Below are 17,292 nucleotides of genomic sequence, written 5' to 3' on the forward strand. Positions count from 1 at the left end.
CTTCCTGGGAGAGCCCTTTGCACAAACCTGGCAGTGTTTGCAACTACCTGTGGAAAATGCTGTTGAAATCTTTACTGAAATCTGTTTGCTTAAATTAGGTTTTCATTTTAAATCTTCCTTATGTTCTCATCATTTTTTACATGAAACCTCATAATTATCCCCAAAGAAATGTTCAATACAGACTTTTCTTCCTCTCAAAGTTTCAGGCAGTAACTGGGAAATCATGTGGAATCATCTGATTCACAGATGACTTTCAAAACAGCGTTCAGAGCTGTTTGAAATAGTATTTCCTGCTACCTAATCATCATAAAAAACTACCAGTGTTACTCTTGTAAAATAATACAGGAAATGCAAAAGGCAAATATGTTCCTCTTCTAAGTAGGACAGAAATAACTTTTTTTGAGTCTTCAGTGCCACAGTACAGCTGAGCTGCACAAAACAGCGCAGAAAGTGTCTTTTTAGTTTCTCATGACCGAGAATGAACCATCTAATTCTCTTTAGGGAAATGTCCACAGTCAAATCCCCTACCTGGCTTGAATCTTTGGCATATTTTGCTTTTCAGAAACCACATCTTTATCACACCTGATTAGAGGAGGTCTGGTAGCTGGAGAAGTGCTGCCATATTTTATTAATGTAGTATTTGACAGCTGTTAACTAGTGAAACCAGAGATAGGTGCTCGCTTGACTAAAAGGTGTGCACCTGATACCCGTCACAGAGAACCCAATTAACCTTTAGGCTCCATATATTGAATTACCAACCTGGCTGCTGGAAATTGGCTGCAAATAAACTTTCAGACAAAGCTGGTTTTGCTTGCTCAAATGGTCTTTTGCTATTGTGTGTGGAATTTATCAAATTAAATATATATATAAATATGTAAATATATATCTCCAGGTTACTCCTCATGGTTTGTCCTCGGGGGTAAAGAATGTTCATCTCTGCTTTCTCACCACTAAACTGACAATCATTTGTGAGTTTTGTGGGGCATATACACCTTGGTTTTGTTGGGAATAGCTGTAGCAAGCTGGTACACACCTCTTACACTTGCTTTACCCATCCCTCCCACTCCTCTCTCCCCATTAAATAGTGGGAGCAAATAACACTCTTGGGATCGATTCTCCATTGAGCATCTGCACAGTAACTGATAGAGGATACTCTCCAGGGGGTATTCTGGGCACAATTATCTGCTGGGTGAAAGAATATCTATTATTAAAAGAGTGAAAATCTGTTGAAGTGAACTTGAGCAGTCACAGGAAACTAAAGCAACTGTTGGATTTTGGGCCAGCGTTGCCAACCTTCAGTAAACCGTGTGATGTGATGTTGCCGGTATTTCTTGTCCGTGTGGTATTTTAGCTATGCCAGTTGTACTTCAGAGAAACTGAGGGGGTTTTGCTATTTAATGAACTGTGATGTTATTTGTCTTTAGTAAAAGACAGTTGACTGGACGCCCTTTTGTGTTTATGTGACCTCACAGAGTGAAAAGTAAATTAATCAAATTCAGTAAGCCAGTTTTTTATGGGAGATAAAAACATTGCTGCAGTAGTATAACCAGCTCTTCTAGAAACAAATATTTGATAGTGTTTCTATGGTGAGATTTTCTGTTTGTTGGGAAAGTTTTTGATTTTGTTTGAAATTCAGATGAATTTATACACTTGTTTGGTCTGGTGACTTGTTTACCTGATGCCACTTGTACTTTTCTCTTGCAGGAAATCCACGACTTGTTTAAAGATTATGAAATCAAGTATTGTTATGTGGACAGAAATAAAAGAACAGGTAAGAACTTAAAAACTTCCAATGATAGATGCTTAAGTTCTGTGAGGAACATCATCTGCAGTGTATGAAGTCATCAGCTTCTCTCCTGTCAATCACTTGGGCTCTTTGTCCCTCAGGGCCTCTGTTGGTGGCTCAGTTTGTCACCTTTCACTGAAGGCTGTGGGAAGTTGGAAATTTAGTGATGTTGGCCAGAAGTGAGTTGGTTCACTATGGTCTCCCCTAGTGAGTGTCTCTTTGGGACAAAACTAGCGCCAGCTGTCTGAATTCCCTTGGAAAACTGATCCTGAGGCTTCTCTTAGGACAAACCATGTGTGCCTGAGGGGAAAACATGCCCAGATGCTTTTCCAATTTGCTCACGTCAGAAAACACTTTTTCCCTGTGAGGGTCACCCGGTTGCCCAGAGAGTCTCCAGGTGGTGGAGTCTCCACCCAGGTGGTGGAGTCTCCATCCTTTGAGATAACAAGAACCAATCTGGACATGGTCTTTTGGTGGGTGATCCTCTTTGAGGAAGGGGTTGGACAAGATGACCCTGCCAACCTCATCCAGTCTGTGATTGTGTGAAGTGTTTTATGGGCTGAAAACCCAAAAAGGATCTAATAACCTCAAAGTGAGAACTGGAGGATGTTGTCAGCAAAGATATTCAGTAGTATCTGTAATGTGCTGACTTCAGTAGAATATTTAGTAGTAAATAATAGCAAATAACAGTCTAATAGTAGAATAGTAAATAATAGACTAATAGTAGAACATCTAATTTAGTTCCCCAAGTATAAAATTTTGTTGGGTTACATGTAGTGGTGTTTGTGTTTCTGTAGCCACTTTTTGAGTTAATTGCTCATGATGTTCAGTTGATAATTCCAGCCTTTAGACAGATATGCTGTAATATATATTTATCTATTGCATCTTTGGGGTAAACCTCAAGCTCTTATTCCTTTTGGGGCTTTCAGGGGGAGGTAGAGGTGTAGTAAGTGCCTCTAAAGCTATGGGAGGTATAACCTGTGTTGGTCTCTTGCAGCATTCGTTACTCTGTTGAATGGAGAGCAGGCTCAGAGCGCCATTCGGAAATTCCACCAGTATTCCCTGCGTGGAAAAGAGATATCTGTGCAGCTCCAACCCACGGATGCCTTGCTGTGCATCACTAATTTGCCCATTTCATTCACCTTGGAAGAGTTTGAAGAACTTGTGCGTGCCTATGGCAACGTGGAGAGATGTTTCTTGGTGTACAGTGAGGTCACTGGCCATTCCAAGGGCTATGGCTTTGTGGAATACATGAAGAAGGACTCTGCTGCAAAGGCCAGGCTGGAACTTCTGGGGAAGCAGTTAGAGGAGAGCACTCTGTTTGCACAGTGGATGGATGTGAACCAGCTGACCACAAACCTTATTCACTCCAAGTGCCTTTGTGTAGATAAATTACAAAAAGACTGTGCTGACTCAAAAGAACTGATTCAAGCTTTCTCCCTGAAGTACAAACCTGTGTTCTGCCAGGTGGGTTGGGTTTCTGTCTTATGCAAAATCAAGGTTTCACTCTTGCTGTCTTTGGCTTTTGTTTTTCATAGAACTAGTGAATAGTTGTGCATCTGCAATGTGAGATGTGATACAAATGCTTTACCGGTATGGGTTTGCAGTGATGTATATTTGGGAATTCTGCAGGATACCACTCCCATGAAGTGCCAGTAAAATGTTAGTAAGACATTCCCTCCTCATGTAATTTATTGAAAATAATTTTATTTTTGAGAGCTTTAAAAGTGATGGTTTTATTGCTTTTTAAAGCCAGAGTGTATGAAATAGTTTACCTGATGAAATATATATATGTATATATGGATTTAATGAATATATTAAGAAACGTCCGCAGATATTTAACCTGTGTTTTCCCTAACTGAGGAGGATACAGACTTGGCACCTCATAGTGCTGGACTTGCCAGGTGTGGAAGTGGTACATGTGTAGGAAAGTTTGCAGGTACAGAAGAGGTAGATCCTTACAGGCCTTTGTAGTGTAAATACTTCCTTCTTATCCTCATGGCTTGCGAGATACAAGACCACAAATAAATGTGGTGCAGACAGAGTACCAGAAACAGGTAGTGGAAAGAAAGCTTTCCTTGTAGTCACACAGTTGTGATTTCCATTACTGGGTTGCTTTTGTTGTTTTTTTTTTTTTCCTTAAGTCTCTCAGAAGGCTGCTCAGGGATTGGGAGGTTGCTCGGGAATTAAGGGATAAGAACCCAGAGATTCCCAGTCTGAGAACAGAAGGACCATCAGGCTGTCTGGCCTGACCACCTGCAGGCCACCACATCCTCCTTAGTGCTCTTTTCGAGCCCCAGTAATTTGTAGTTGGCCAGAGTAAATATCCTTAGACTTGCTCGATCCAAATATACCAGGAGATCAATAAATTGAAGGTAACTCTTTCCAGAAACTGCCCATCCTGTGCTGTTTTGAACTCATGTCTCTTTTCTCAGTTGGATGTATCTGGCTTCAGCTTCACCTCACTGATAACTAAATTGAGGAGCTTTTACTCCCTATTATTTTCTTCCTGTAAGAAGGTATTAAATGCTGCAATCAAGTCTCTTGCTCAATCTTTGTTTAATTAGCTAAACAGATTGATCTCTTTAAGTCTTTTACTTCAGGGCTTTTTTTCCAGCTGTCAGATAATCTGTTATCAGCTCCTCCAACAAATTTCCAACATCCTTTTAAAAATTCTGAATTTCAAAGAATACCAGGCTTCTCTGATAAAGGTGGGTTTCACTAACAGGATTCTGCTGTGCAGTTAGAGGCACTTAAAAATTGATTTTTACCTCCACAGTAATACTTGGGTCACACCTGCAGTAGGTAAGAAGAGTCAGTTTGTGTCTGCATCAATAAATGGCACTAAATACATATTTGTGTAAAATCAGGAGGGAGGAGATAGGTAAACAATAGTTCAAATTTGATAGATGCAAAAGGGAAGAGGGTGGATGAATTCTCATCACCGGTGCTAATTAATTATGAGTGAGGTGACCCAGAAATTAAGGACAAAGAAAAGAGGAGGAGGAAGACTCAAGAAAGTGTGAAAAAAGCAAGGAGGGGGATGTAACATAAAGGATAGAGATATAAGGGGAAAATCAGGAGAGGACAGAGCAGCAGAAACCTTGGTGGGGAGGGAATTTCAATAGACAATGACTGGGAGAAGTGTTTTTGTCTGGAAAACTCCTTAGCATACCTCTTGTGCTGCTTTCATGGCTTAGTTCTGCTCGTAACTCTGATCAGTATTTCATCATGTAAATACAGTCTTTTACCTGAAATATTTAGCTGACCTCACAAAATAAACTCTGGTTTATTTAATTTTATTTCATCTTATTCATTTTATTTCATAAACTGGTTTATTTCATCTTATTCCACAGTTACCGTTTATTTCTAAATCGGTTTGATTTTTCCTCTGTTGACAATAGAAATATTCAGTCAGGAAGAGCTGAAGCCAGACACTTACACGTGGATATTAGGGAAAATGGCTTTTCCTAAGACTTACAGGAAAGTGTTTTGTCCTTTGCTTCAGCAAAATGGACCAGAAAACCTTTCAAGAAGGTCTCCACTGTTATCTGATAGGGGCAGAGGGTTTTTTCTTCAGTCCTGTTTGCTTGGGAAGTTTAAAAATTCCTGAATTCTTTGCAAGAATATTGGTAGCTGCAGTTCCACATGTTAAGGGAGTTTTTAACTGTGTTTCAGTTTCACTAAAAGTAAAATATGTATGTTCTGTAGCTTCAAACCTGTCTTTTCACAAGTACCTCAGGTCTTTACCAGTACACCTAAACTGATATTGAAGTAAAATACAAATATAAAATATAGACACACACACATATATTTAGCATAAACACATCTGTGTGTGTATTTATGTATCAATATGTGTATTCTCCAGAGCTCTGGCTTTAACAGTGCCAATAAACATCTGACCACCCCCTTTTTCTTCAAAAGCTTTGAAATTTAATTTTCAACTCTTAGTGTAAGTTTGTAGGGCTTCACAACTGGGAACAGGTTGTTTTCATCCAATGAAATCTAGAGATTTCCTCTCTTCCCCATCAGAGCTGGTGTCAGGGTATCATTTCTATTTATTTTGGGACCGGAGATTTTGGCCTAAGCTTCATCCCTCCCTTGTCACCCTCTTTTTTTGTTGAATTTAAATCTGCTCATTCTACTATAAAACTCTACAAACAAAGACCAGAGCACTGTGTGACACGTAAGCCTGTTTCCAGTCTGCTTGATTGATCAGTCTGGCATCTTCTCTTGGCAGTAGACACAACCACAGACTTCATATTCTCCTAAAAGGCACCAGATACTGGTGGAATTTGCATTGTTGCATGTTTCAGCAGCTGCCCTGGAGCTTGATGAATGACATTTTGATTATTGCAGGCTTCAAAACTGAAGAATAATGAGTTTATAATTCTTACCCTGCAGAATAAAAATTGGTGCAGCATCCAGCTGTATTTACAGTTTGCTTCTGATTCCTCCTTTGTTCTCTATATATGTGTTAAATACATTTTGTAGCTGAGGTTCTCCATGAGACCACAGAATCAGCTAGGTTGGAAAAGACCCCTGAGATCATCAAGTCCAACCTTTGACATGACACCACCTTGTCTACTAGACCATGGCACCGAGTGGCACATCCAGTCTCTTCTTAAACACCTCCAGGGACAGGGACTCCACCACCTCCCTGGGCAGCCCCTTCCAACATCTGATCACTCTCTCTGTAGAGAATTTCTTGCTAATGTCTAACCTAAATCTCCCCTGGCACAGGTTAAGACTGTGCCATTTAGATTGGAGCAGAGGTGGGAATTGAAGTAGATAAGTATGAATGCCAAATGTCCTATGAAAACATGGAATTCAACTTACAAGAAACACTTTTGAGACAGGAACGTCCTGGTTTGGGTGGGCATTAATCTCAGTATCAGGTGGGAAAGGTTTTGGAAGAGATAAGTGGAAATGCTGCAGGGCAGTCCCTGGAATTGGCCCTTTTGCTCTGTTGTTGCAGTTTGCCCAGGATGAGGACGGTGGCACCGGGGACTTTGCCGTGGTCGAATACGAGAGCGCGGAGCAGGCGGAGAAGGTCCGGGAGCTCACGGATGGAATGACCCTCAAAGGGAGGAGAGTCCAGGTGTCCTACTGTGCCCCCGGAGCGCCGGGAAGGAGCACCTTGGCAGCACTTATAGCAGCCCAGAGGATGGTGAGATACCTGCACACCTCTCCTCAGGATGGGTTGGACACCAGATTTGGGACACGGGGATTCAGCTGCTTTGCTTTAGGAAAAGGAGCCGAGCTTTCAGAAGCGTCAGCATTTTGAGTTGCTTGGAGCAACCTGGTCTAGTGGAAGGTGTCCCTGCCCATGGCAAAGGAGTAAAATGAGATGATCTTTAAGGTCTCTCCCAACCCAAATCATTCCCTGATTCCATAATTCTGTATAGTCAGTCCAGTTCAGGCTCTTTCCAGGGCACAACATGGACACATAGTGCCAGGAAGAAGGACAAAATATGGCCATAAGATATCACAAAGTTACACCTACATATCTCTGGGATTTTAGTAAATTTAATTTTCTGTGAGAGGAATCATTCCAGTTCAAAACAAAACTAACTGGAAGTACAGTTGTTTGACAAGCTAAAACTTGGTTTAAAACAGAGAGGAAGAATTTGTCAGTTTTAAGATAAATTTCAAGGTAGGAGAAGAAATAGTTTAATTTCACGCTCAGTATAAAAGAAAGCTTTTTGCACCCACGTCTTATCAAATTATTTCCTAGAGAATTGGCTGTGATAAGTGTTACATGGAGGTGTCTTAAATGCAGAGACACAGTTTCATCACTTCAGCCAAGTCTAAACCACGTCTTTATAAGGAGATGAGTAGTCTGTTATAAGTGAGTATATGATATTCATGCCAACAGTGCCTCTCTTACTCTCCTTTGTTGATAACTCCATTTCGGTTTAAGGAAAAAAAAATGTATCTCAGGAGAAATCATATGCTGGAAGTTCTCTTGAAATAGTTTGTTAGGTGTTTCACTGGAAGGAAAAAGAGCAGGAAATAGGGAAAGAAATGTTTTTTTCTGTGTCAAATGAAATGTGTACACTGACATCACAAAAGTTTGAGGGATTTACATGTATTCTTTGTTTTCTCCTACTTCTAACATTTTTGTATCTCTCTTCATTGGAGATGAGGAACAATAGGAAAGGCTTGCTCCCAGAGCCAAATCCAGTGCAGATCATGAAGAGTTTTAATAATCCAGCAATGTTGCAGATGCTGCTGCAGCCCCAATTGCGTGGCCACGCTGTTAAACCTGGTGAGTTGTTTTAAAACAGAATTCAAAAAAGAAACCCTGTTCTTAGTGGTACAAGGCTTTCAGCAGAGAAGTAGAAATTCTGTTTAAAACCTGTGCAGACTGTTTCAATGTGTTTGAATAGACAGTTTCACATTTTATGAAAGCAAAAGCAAGAGGTGGTTTGCTACACTCTTGTGTTTGGGGAGAATTTAGTGTTACCTACAGATGTCTTCGTGTTAAATCTGTGACCTCTGAATGTTTATAGCAGAAATGGGCTTAGAAAGGAATATCCTCTGCAAAACTTTGGGGAGTTGAAATCTGATTCTAGATTGAATTTTGCAGCCCGAGTCTTTCTGCTGTTATTCTCAACGTAAATCTTTATTCACCTGGATGGTACCATAGCTGTGCAGAGCATTTCATAACAGCATTAGCCAAAAACATTTCTGTCTTCTCATTAGAGGGGTGTGAATAAACACATAAACCCCAATATAATTACATTTCAAATGGTGAAAATATTAGAAACAGGACCAGGTAATTAGGAGAGTCAAGTGGGGGTCAGCTAAGAGTATGTGACACAATCTACTGACAGAAGATACACAGAAAGGGTGTGTGAAGTGACCACTTTAGTGAAGGAACACTTCAGCTAATGCTGAATTTCAGAGCACTTCAGATAATGCTGTGGCCCTGCAATGAGCTCAGGCCTTGCTGCATCTTCCAGGGAAACTCAACTCTGGAGGAGCACCTGGAGAGCACCTTTGAGCTCTCAAATGCTGGGAATTGCAGATCAAAGCTGGGGGTATTGAAAAGTTTCATAACCCTTTCCAGCCTAAATGAGTCTGTGATTCTACTATAGTGACCTTTGGTACACAGGAAAATTTCACGGAAACCAAATTTAAAATTACAGAATAACTCTTACAAAGATTTTTCTTGGCTAACTTGTAAAATACTGCAATTTTTTTGTGTGTTTGTGAAACAGTTCTTGGAGCATCTGCAGCTTTACCTCACCTTATAAATTCGGCAGTTGGCCCCCCTTTTTTGCAGCTGAACAAAGTTCATCAGGTATGTGACAAAAGAACTTTCATCCAAATAGGTATTTGGGAAGATCTCAGCATGAAAAATCCTCTGCAAGTTGTAAGAACTTACACCTAAACTCAGGTGTTCTCATCAAAGCTGTAAGGAAAGCTCTGTGTTTTGAGGTGGGCGTGTAAGAGCAGGCTGTGCTTACTATCCACAAGTGAGTTATTTAGTCCTAACTGAGCTTCTGATTTATTAACACCTGCAAAGGAAGAGAAAATTTGTCATTAGTGACAAAAACTCCTCTTTAAATTTGATCTCAAGGAGCTTGGCACATCCCTTTCTTTTGCAACTGCTCATACATCCTTCCCGTAGAGACTTGATTATTTTATCTTATTCAAACCAACAAGTTTATCTTCATTTTAAAGCTTGCAGGGACCAAAATGTGCTACATATGCCATAAAAATAGTGAATTGCAGATGTTGCTTCTTAGTCATAACCCTCCCTAACATTATAAACTGTTTAAAGTGTTCTCAGAGTGCCTGGAATTCCAGATGGACACCAGAATTTCTGAAAGATGCTGTGAAGGATATTTGGGATGAGTTTGCCCTGGAAATTGGAAATGGGATATGCACCCACACCAGTACTCCTCCTTGCTGGGTGCACTTGGCCTTGACCTGAGGTTCTGTCAGGGATTTCTCCAGCTCTACCAGAAGCCAAAATTCAAATTTAATATTCATGGCAGGGATTTTCATAAATGTCTACAAGGGGTTGGAGTTCAATTGCTTTGACTTACTATTTCTGATGTTTCAGAAGTTCGCATTTAAAAACTAGAATCCCCACAAACATTAGTTATTTCTGCTGTTTTTTTGGCAAACACAGGCTTACAGATCTTAAAAAGACCAAACTAAAATGCAGAGATATTCCTTATATTAAGTATATTTAGCCTTTCTGTTTTTTCTGCTAAAAGCTGGTAGGTGAGTATATTACTTCTGAATAAATGCTACTTAATTTTGCTCCATCAACTGAGCTGCTTTTGTGCATATTAAAAATACATAATTTTTTCAGGTTTTTTTTATTAAAATGACATTTTCAGATGGTGTGTTTAGTTACTGCTGCTCTGTCTTCAGCCTTGGAGAGTCTGTGCTTCCTTGGAAGGCAATGTGAGTGTTTGCTGCTCACAGCTGGAGACAGGCCTGTTTTACACAGTTAACAGTGGGATTGATGATGATCCAGTGGTTTTTGGCTCTGGAGCTGTGCAGCCAAACAACTCAGTATTTTCTCTGTACAGAGACTTACAAGTCTAATTCTCATCCCGAGAGCTTCCTGTCATTTAATCAGCTCCAAACCTGCTCTGGTAGCCTGAGTTTTATTGTCAGTGGTTTGATTATCCCAGTTTCTTCTATTAGACACATTTTTCTGGTTTTAGGTGGACTTATTTCGACTATTCTCTAAAGCCAGAGAACCAGGTCACTGTTTTTATTGTCTTTAAATGTTGTCACAAACTAGAGGAACAGGCACCTTTCCAGTCACACTGATTCAGCTTCCTGCATGTCTTGGGTTTGTATTTTATCTTCGAGGTTTTGTAAAGAAGAAACAGTAATTTAGGATGATTATGCCAAAACATTTAAAAAATAATTAATAAAAATGATTCAGCAGAGGGGATTTGAAGGTTATTCATCCAGTAATCTTTCAACTCAAGGTAGCCTTTCAACTTATTTAATTTGTCTTAGTTATAAATTATCATGTGCCAAAATAATACATTTTAAGCTTTCTCGATGGTGTTTTCCTCAGTCATCCAGCAGTTTTTTAAATCTTTGTTAACCCAGAGACTTTCCTTTGAGGATTCTGACCAAACTGATTTTTCCACTCTTGTGTTTCTCAGAGTTTTACAATTGGACTGATACATTTTCTTTGTTATGTAGCCAAGTTTAGAAGGAACAGTCACTGGCATTGGAGACAATAAGCAGCCCTGGATAATTCCTACTGGAATTCACTAAGACAATTAAAATAGCAGCTGCATAACTAATCTAGATATGGCACATCTTTTTTTTTAAAAGGCACATTTCTGAGTCCAGACGACCATATTAAGGGTTTTTCCCAAGGGATTTAACCCTTCCATACAGAGACACAACCTAGGATTGAAAATACTGGTGAGGTGTTACGCAGGAGCTGCCTTCTTTTGGGGTTCCACCTTCATTCCCTGGTTTTGGTGATCTTTCCTATGTAGGAGACTTGATAAAAAATGAGGGAAGCTGTGCTTGTCCTGGTTTGACACAGTCAGTGTCCCATGAATCTATTTTTACACCACTGTACAAAAAGGTTTGTAGAACAACCTATATTTTACCTGGCAAATCATACTCAGGAGCTGTTGCCAGGAGGACAATTTCAATAAAAAGCATACATCATTTTGTCTTTTCAGGTTTATTTTAAGCCACTGTGCTGGTCAGGGCACATAATGCTGAATATATCAGTAGCAGAGTCTAAACGTGATGCCACAAAATTATTAATTAAGTGGGTCAGTTCTGGTGAGAAACTGACCCAGAATATTTTGAATTAAAAATATTGCTATTTTATGGAGTTGCCAATCTGTAAGCACTGTGATTTGTAAGCTTTCTAATAGCTTTGGAGCGGGATTTCATGTAGAGAGTTGCCAGTAAAAAAGGGAGGGGGAGAAAGGTATCTGGATATTCCTCTTTGGAGGTAAAGATACTGTGAAGCAGGGGGTGAAAGTCACTCCCAGTCCCAGCAGAGGCCTGTGAAGGTGGAGGTTGTGGATTAGAATTGCAGTGCAGGGCACAAAGCAAATGTAACAGACAATGAAGCCCTTTTTCACAGAGCTCAGAACTCCCTGAGCTCCTCCAGGCTCATCTTACTGGCACTGGAGGTAACTCCAGTCCATCCAGTCGGGCTGTGGGGGCTTCAGACACACTGAGCCCTCCCTGTTGGCTTTCCCAGGGGCTGCAGTGGGGTCTGGGCTGTGTTTGGAGATACTTTGAGCCTTTAGAAGCCATCCAGTGGTTGTGAGGTGAAAAAAAAGGCTGGGTGGTCGAGAGCTTAAACCAACTTGAAATAACTTTCTATGAGTGAAGCAAAACTAGTTGTGTGGAGGGAATTGTTATTTTCCTTTGCTGAATTAACTCAAAACTTAAATTCCTTCAAGTAGTAACATCTGAAAATGTTTCAAGAGCGTTCTGTTCTCCATGACTGTCATCTAACACTTGTTTTAATCATTTCTCAGAGCTCAGTTCTGGGGAGCACATCCAACCTGCTGCTGCAGAGCCCTGCCCACCTGCCACTGCCCCAGCAGCAGCTCCTGAAGATGGAAAACATCCAGGCTAACAGTGTAAGGTCATCACTGGAACTTTGACTCTTTGGACAGTCTTAAAACTGCTGAAACAAATAATTTTTTCATCGAGTGTCCCTGCCTATGAGAGGGGATTGGAACTTGATTATCCTTAAGGTCCCTTCCAACCCAACTCCTTCTTTGTGTCTATGATCCAATATAATTGAACAGTTTAGTGTAGCTGAAAAGATTAACTGAATGTGAAAGTTATAAGAAATAGCTGTGGACAGATTATTTTATCATTTACATAGTTTTTTATTCTTCCTTATAGAAACCAGGTTTGCTGGGAGAACCTCCAACAATGCTCCTCCAGACAGTGCTGGGAATAGGGATGATGCCAGCAGTGAGCTCAGGAATGGGAACCCGAGGAGAAGCTCTGAAGTGTAAATGGCATTTTGTTTCGTACCAAATCAGTAGAAATGCTCAGCTTGAAATGATGCATCTGACTGGTTCCCTCTGTACCAAAAGCAACGGAGTTTTAACATTCAGTCTGTGACAGATGTCAGTTTTAAATGCAAATTTCTGTGCCAGTGATGCCCTTTTTTTCATGAGGAAAGCCCAGTTGTGATACTGAGGGTGTTCAGACTGGAGAAGAGGAAGCTTCAGGAAAACTTAGAGCCCCTTCCAGTGCCTAAAGGGGCTCCAAGAGAGCTGGAGAGGGATGTTTGACAAGGGTCTGGAGGGACAGGACAAGGGGGAATGGCTTCCCACTGTCAGAGGGTGGTGTTAGATGGGATAATGGGAAGAAATTCTTCCCTGTGAGGGTGGTGAGGCCCAGCACAGGTTGCCCAGAGAAGCTGTGGCTGCTCCACTCCTGAAAGTGTCCAAGACCAGGTTGGACGGGGCTTTGAGCAACCTGGGCTAGTGGAAGGTGTCCCTGCTCATAGCAGGGGATGGAATGAGATGAGCTTTAATGTCTCTTCCAACCCAAACCATTCCAGGATGCCATGATCTCTTTTGTTTCCTCCACTGAGCCCTGTGTTGTGCAATCCTAGATGTGATCTGAGTAATGGTCATAACCAGGAGCAAGGAAAAGGTTGCAAGGTGGGGAGGAGGCCTCTTCTGAATATCTAGATTTTAATTTTGGAGAATACTTTCCAGCTCTTTAGTTAAAAGAATTTTTACTAGTGCCAATTGAGGTGGGGTTTCCCCCTCTATTCCAATAGAGGATCCTCTAGGATGTTGTTCCCAGTTTTTTTGAAAGTGAAAGGAAACACAAATTATCATAGTGAATGTTTAAAAAAGCTATTTATTTTATTAAATAGAGTTGTTTTCTTCTGGGATGGTAAAAGAATAAAAACTACCCTCACAATCCATGTCCTGGGACAGCTGGGAAATAGATCTGTAGCTGCTCTTCCCATCACTCGGTAAAACCCCCAAACAAAACGTGCTGCTAAATCTCGTGTAACAGCAAAGTTTCTCCATTTATGGTTGGCTGCAGCATCTAATCTGCCTCCAATTCCAGCAGCAGCAGGGATGGGCATGCTGCCATTCTTCCCAAATCAGCACATTGTTGGACAAGCCATCCCAGGGCAAAATAATGCTCCAGACAAACCCTCTCCGGGCGAAGCCGTTGTGTCGGGATCACAGCCTTATCCTCAGCCCTTGACAACCCTTCCTGCTGGAGCTCTGAGGGCTGGACACACCAAACAACAGAACCAGCTCAAAAGCACTGACACAAATCTGGGGGTAAGGAAGATTGAACACAAATATTTTCTTTCTTTCTTGCATATGGATTTTCTCTTTATTTTAAGAGTTAATGGCAACTTAGTGCAGTTCTTCACCAGATCACAGGATCATCCATGAGACATCTTAAGGTCATTTCAGTAATGAAGAATAGGGAGAGAACAATGATGCTCTTTGGTGGTCCAAGTGACTTAACAAAGGAGTCTTCACAATGCTGGAGGGTTTTTTTTTCCATGGGTTTGCCTCATAGTATTTGATGATGAAATTTATCTCGAGGGCAGTGTCTCTTTTAAAGGCTGAAAACTGAACTTGTGGTTGAATTTCGTGGCTAATCAGGAGCAATTCTTGTGTGTGTGTGTGTGTGTGTGTGTGTTTGCATACATATAGAGAAATATAGATATATTTGTGTGTGTTTGTAAATTTTCCACTTCTAATCCTTTCCTCCTTAGCCCCAGCTGACATATTTTTAGTCTACATTAGTTTTTTTATATATTATTTATTCCCTGGGAGAACGATGGGATGGGATTCAAGTTGAACCAGAATGGTCTGGTTATTTCAGAAGTTTTTTTTCTGCCATTAACAGAATTTACTTTTTTATAATATACATAAATACTTTGACATTTATGGGGAAATATATTTGTAATTCAGATTATATCCAGTGTCGGTATCTGTTAGGCAACTTTGACAGGTTTGTTCCTATTTCAGAAAATACACTTTTCATTTTTGAAATCATTTTTTACTGTAATGAAGTGGAATTTTACGTAGGTATAGATACAAAATATAGGGTGTATGAGTATACATATAGAAAATCAGTGTTTTATTTCAGCATTTCATTTGGTTCAAAGGAAATGTGAGCCAGTCCTGACACTTCATTTCCACTCGTAAACATTTTCCCCTTTTAAGTCCAGGCTTACAAATGGACTGATCAGTGGGATGTGTTGTAATGGCAGATTTCAGACAACATCATCTCTCCAGGGCTCATTTGTCCTTTATTTCCCTGTGTCTCCAAGTGAAAAGAGTTGATTTTGTCTTGGCTGTCTTTAATGCTCACTCCCAGCATCTGGAGTTGTTATGATGATTATTATTCCCTTACTTGCATATAAAAGGTTTTCTGTTGTTTGTTTGTTTTGTAATGTCCTTTAAGAACTTGCAGTCTGAAGAGAAACATTCCTATAAAATAATTTGGAAGGAAAAAGCATAGACAGTGTGTCCAGATCGTTGTCCCCAGGATTTATTTTAAAAGTTTTATTTCATAGGGCTAAGTTGTTTTTTTTCCAAACCCTTTTGGGACATTTACCTTATTTCTGGCAAATTTGATAAAAATATAATGCAAACTGCCCTGTCCACTTGTTTCACAGACTCCCTTGAAAAAACAGACTTCACTGCTTGGGGAACCACCAAAAGAAATTCGTCTGAGCACCAACCCCTACTTGAATTTGGCAAGTGTGTTGCCTGGGATGTGCCTGCCAGGTAAGCAAATGTTTCATGGCTTTAATTGCAAGTTTCCACAGCCAGAGTGTGGCAAATGTTTACTCTGTTTGGCTGGTAAATCCAGTGACCACAAAATTTGTCCTCAAGGGAATCTTGCAGTCTGTATTAAAATTTCAGTATCCTGATAGTTAATATTTCGTTTGGGAAGGGTAAATTCTCAGAGGTAATGGGCTTCCTGGTGCAGACAAACTTGTAGAAGCCTTTCACTTCATAGTAGCACTGATTAGTTTGGAGTACAGCCTAATGTGAAGAGGCAAATTTCTGGCTTAATCCCAGAATACAACCTAATTTGTGTGTTTTATACAGCCCGTGTGTTTGTACAAACTGTGTGTTCTTTGTGTTCCCAGCAGCAATTGCCAGCAAAGCCTCCAATCCACAGCAGCAGACTGGCCTTCCAAACAATGTGGTGGATGCTGCTGTGTCTCAGGGAACTGCATCACAACATGCAATGGAGAACTATTTCAGTTACTCTCAGCAGCCTGGGGAGTACACACAGGTACGTGTTTTGCAGCCTGGTTTGTCCCTTGGAGCTCAGCCAGCAGGAATTCTGGCAGACATCCCTGAGATCCCTCCCAGAGCTGCTCATTGTTTTCTCTGTGTGCTCCTGATGCACTTCTTGGCACACGTGTGGCCTGACAGCCCTGAGTGCAGCTGGACAGCTCTGCCCAGCATCATGAAACCACTCCTGGGCTCCCTGCACCCAAACCCACCCTCCTCTTGAGACTGAACCTCTTCACTGGCACTTCATCTCTGTCAGTGTTCAGGATAGATTTAGCACAAAGTACATTCCCTGATGAAATCATAACCCTTGGAAAATTGCTTCTTGAGAGCCTGGGCTCAGGGCAGTCACTACAAAAATGACTTCTTATGACTTCTACCTTGGCTTTTGTCTGTCTTCAAAACTCTGAAGTTTTTCTCTTTCCCTTCCTGAGAAGCTTTTAAATCTTTTTGAGCTTTGGCTGGATCCCAGAGAGGAGTGTTCTGCCTTCCAGCAGTTTCTGCACAGCCTGGGGAATTTTTGCAGTCTCTCCAGCTGGTTTCACTGCATGGGGTGTCTTCCCATGTGCCCCACGTGGTGATCAGAGCATGGCCATAAGGGGGGGAGTCTGGGGAGTGTTGCAGGCTGAGAGCAAGTTCCACAGGCATTGGGACACTGATGACCAGACCCACCTCCCAGATCAGATCTCGTGGCCTAAAGGGGCTCCAGGAGTGCTGGAAGGGGACTTGGGACAATGGCCTGGAGGGACAGGACAAGGGGGAATGGCTTCCCACTGCCAGAGGACAGGGTTAGATGGGATATTGGGAAGAATTTCTTCCCTGTGAGGGTGGTGAGGCCCTGGCACAGGTTGCCCAGAGAAGCTGTGGCTGCCCCATCCCTGGAATTGTCCAAGGCCAGGTTGGACAGGGCTTTGAGCAACCTGGGATAGTGTAAGGTGTTCTCCCCATCCCTCCAAGCAGGGGGCTTGGAACTGGATAGTCTCAAAGGTCTTTCCAACCCAAACCATTCTGTGATTCTATGATTCTGTGAACATTTTGTTTTAACCTGATTATGGGCTTTAAATTTATTTTGATGTCTCCTGGAGGTAGTTTCTAAGCCCAAATCTGTAAACTACTGTCCAAAAAAATCAGCAGTACCGTACTGTTAGTGTTATCAGTATTACCTTGACTACCATGAAGGACTCAAATGGTGTCACATTGCTGCAAAAATGCCACATGTCA

At 41.2% G+C, this 17,292-nt stretch overlaps 1 protein-coding gene across 3 annotated transcripts in view; it reads left to right on the top strand.

The window, feature by feature from the left end:
* RAVER2 (ribonucleoprotein, PTB binding 2) overlaps window positions 1–17,292 on the top strand; it is a 29,368-nt gene that overhangs the window by 9,083 nt on the left and 2,993 nt on the right. Inside the window, exons 2-11 of one of the 3 annotated variants that reach the window (XM_051798140.1) lie at window positions 1,705–1,771; window positions 2,784–3,253; window positions 6,765–6,956; window positions 7,931–8,057; window positions 9,013–9,095; window positions 12,292–12,396; window positions 12,668–12,779; window positions 13,865–14,085; window positions 15,441–15,552; window positions 15,921–16,069. In XM_051798140.1, the coding sequence (XP_051654100.1) occupies window positions 1,705–1,771; window positions 2,784–3,253; window positions 6,765–6,956; window positions 7,931–8,057; window positions 9,013–9,095; window positions 12,292–12,396; window positions 12,668–12,779; window positions 13,865–14,085; window positions 15,441–15,552; window positions 15,921–16,069 (1,638 nt within the window). Of the gene's footprint in view, window positions 1–1,704; window positions 1,772–2,783; window positions 3,254–6,764; window positions 6,957–7,930; window positions 8,058–9,012; window positions 9,096–12,291; window positions 12,397–12,667; window positions 12,780–13,861; window positions 14,086–15,440; window positions 15,553–15,920; window positions 16,070–17,292 lie in introns of all 3 variants that reach the window. The other 2 variants (XM_051798117.1, XM_051798129.1) reach the window with 2 other exon arrangements.

The sequence above is a fragment of the Manacus candei genome, unplaced genomic scaffold (assembly GCF_025592945.1).
Source record: "Manacus candei isolate 608988 ecotype Guabito, Panama unplaced genomic scaffold, ASM2559294v1 h1tg000005l, whole genome shotgun sequence".
NCBI classification, from domain to species: domain Eukaryota; kingdom Metazoa; phylum Chordata; class Aves; order Passeriformes; family Pipridae; genus Manacus; species Manacus candei.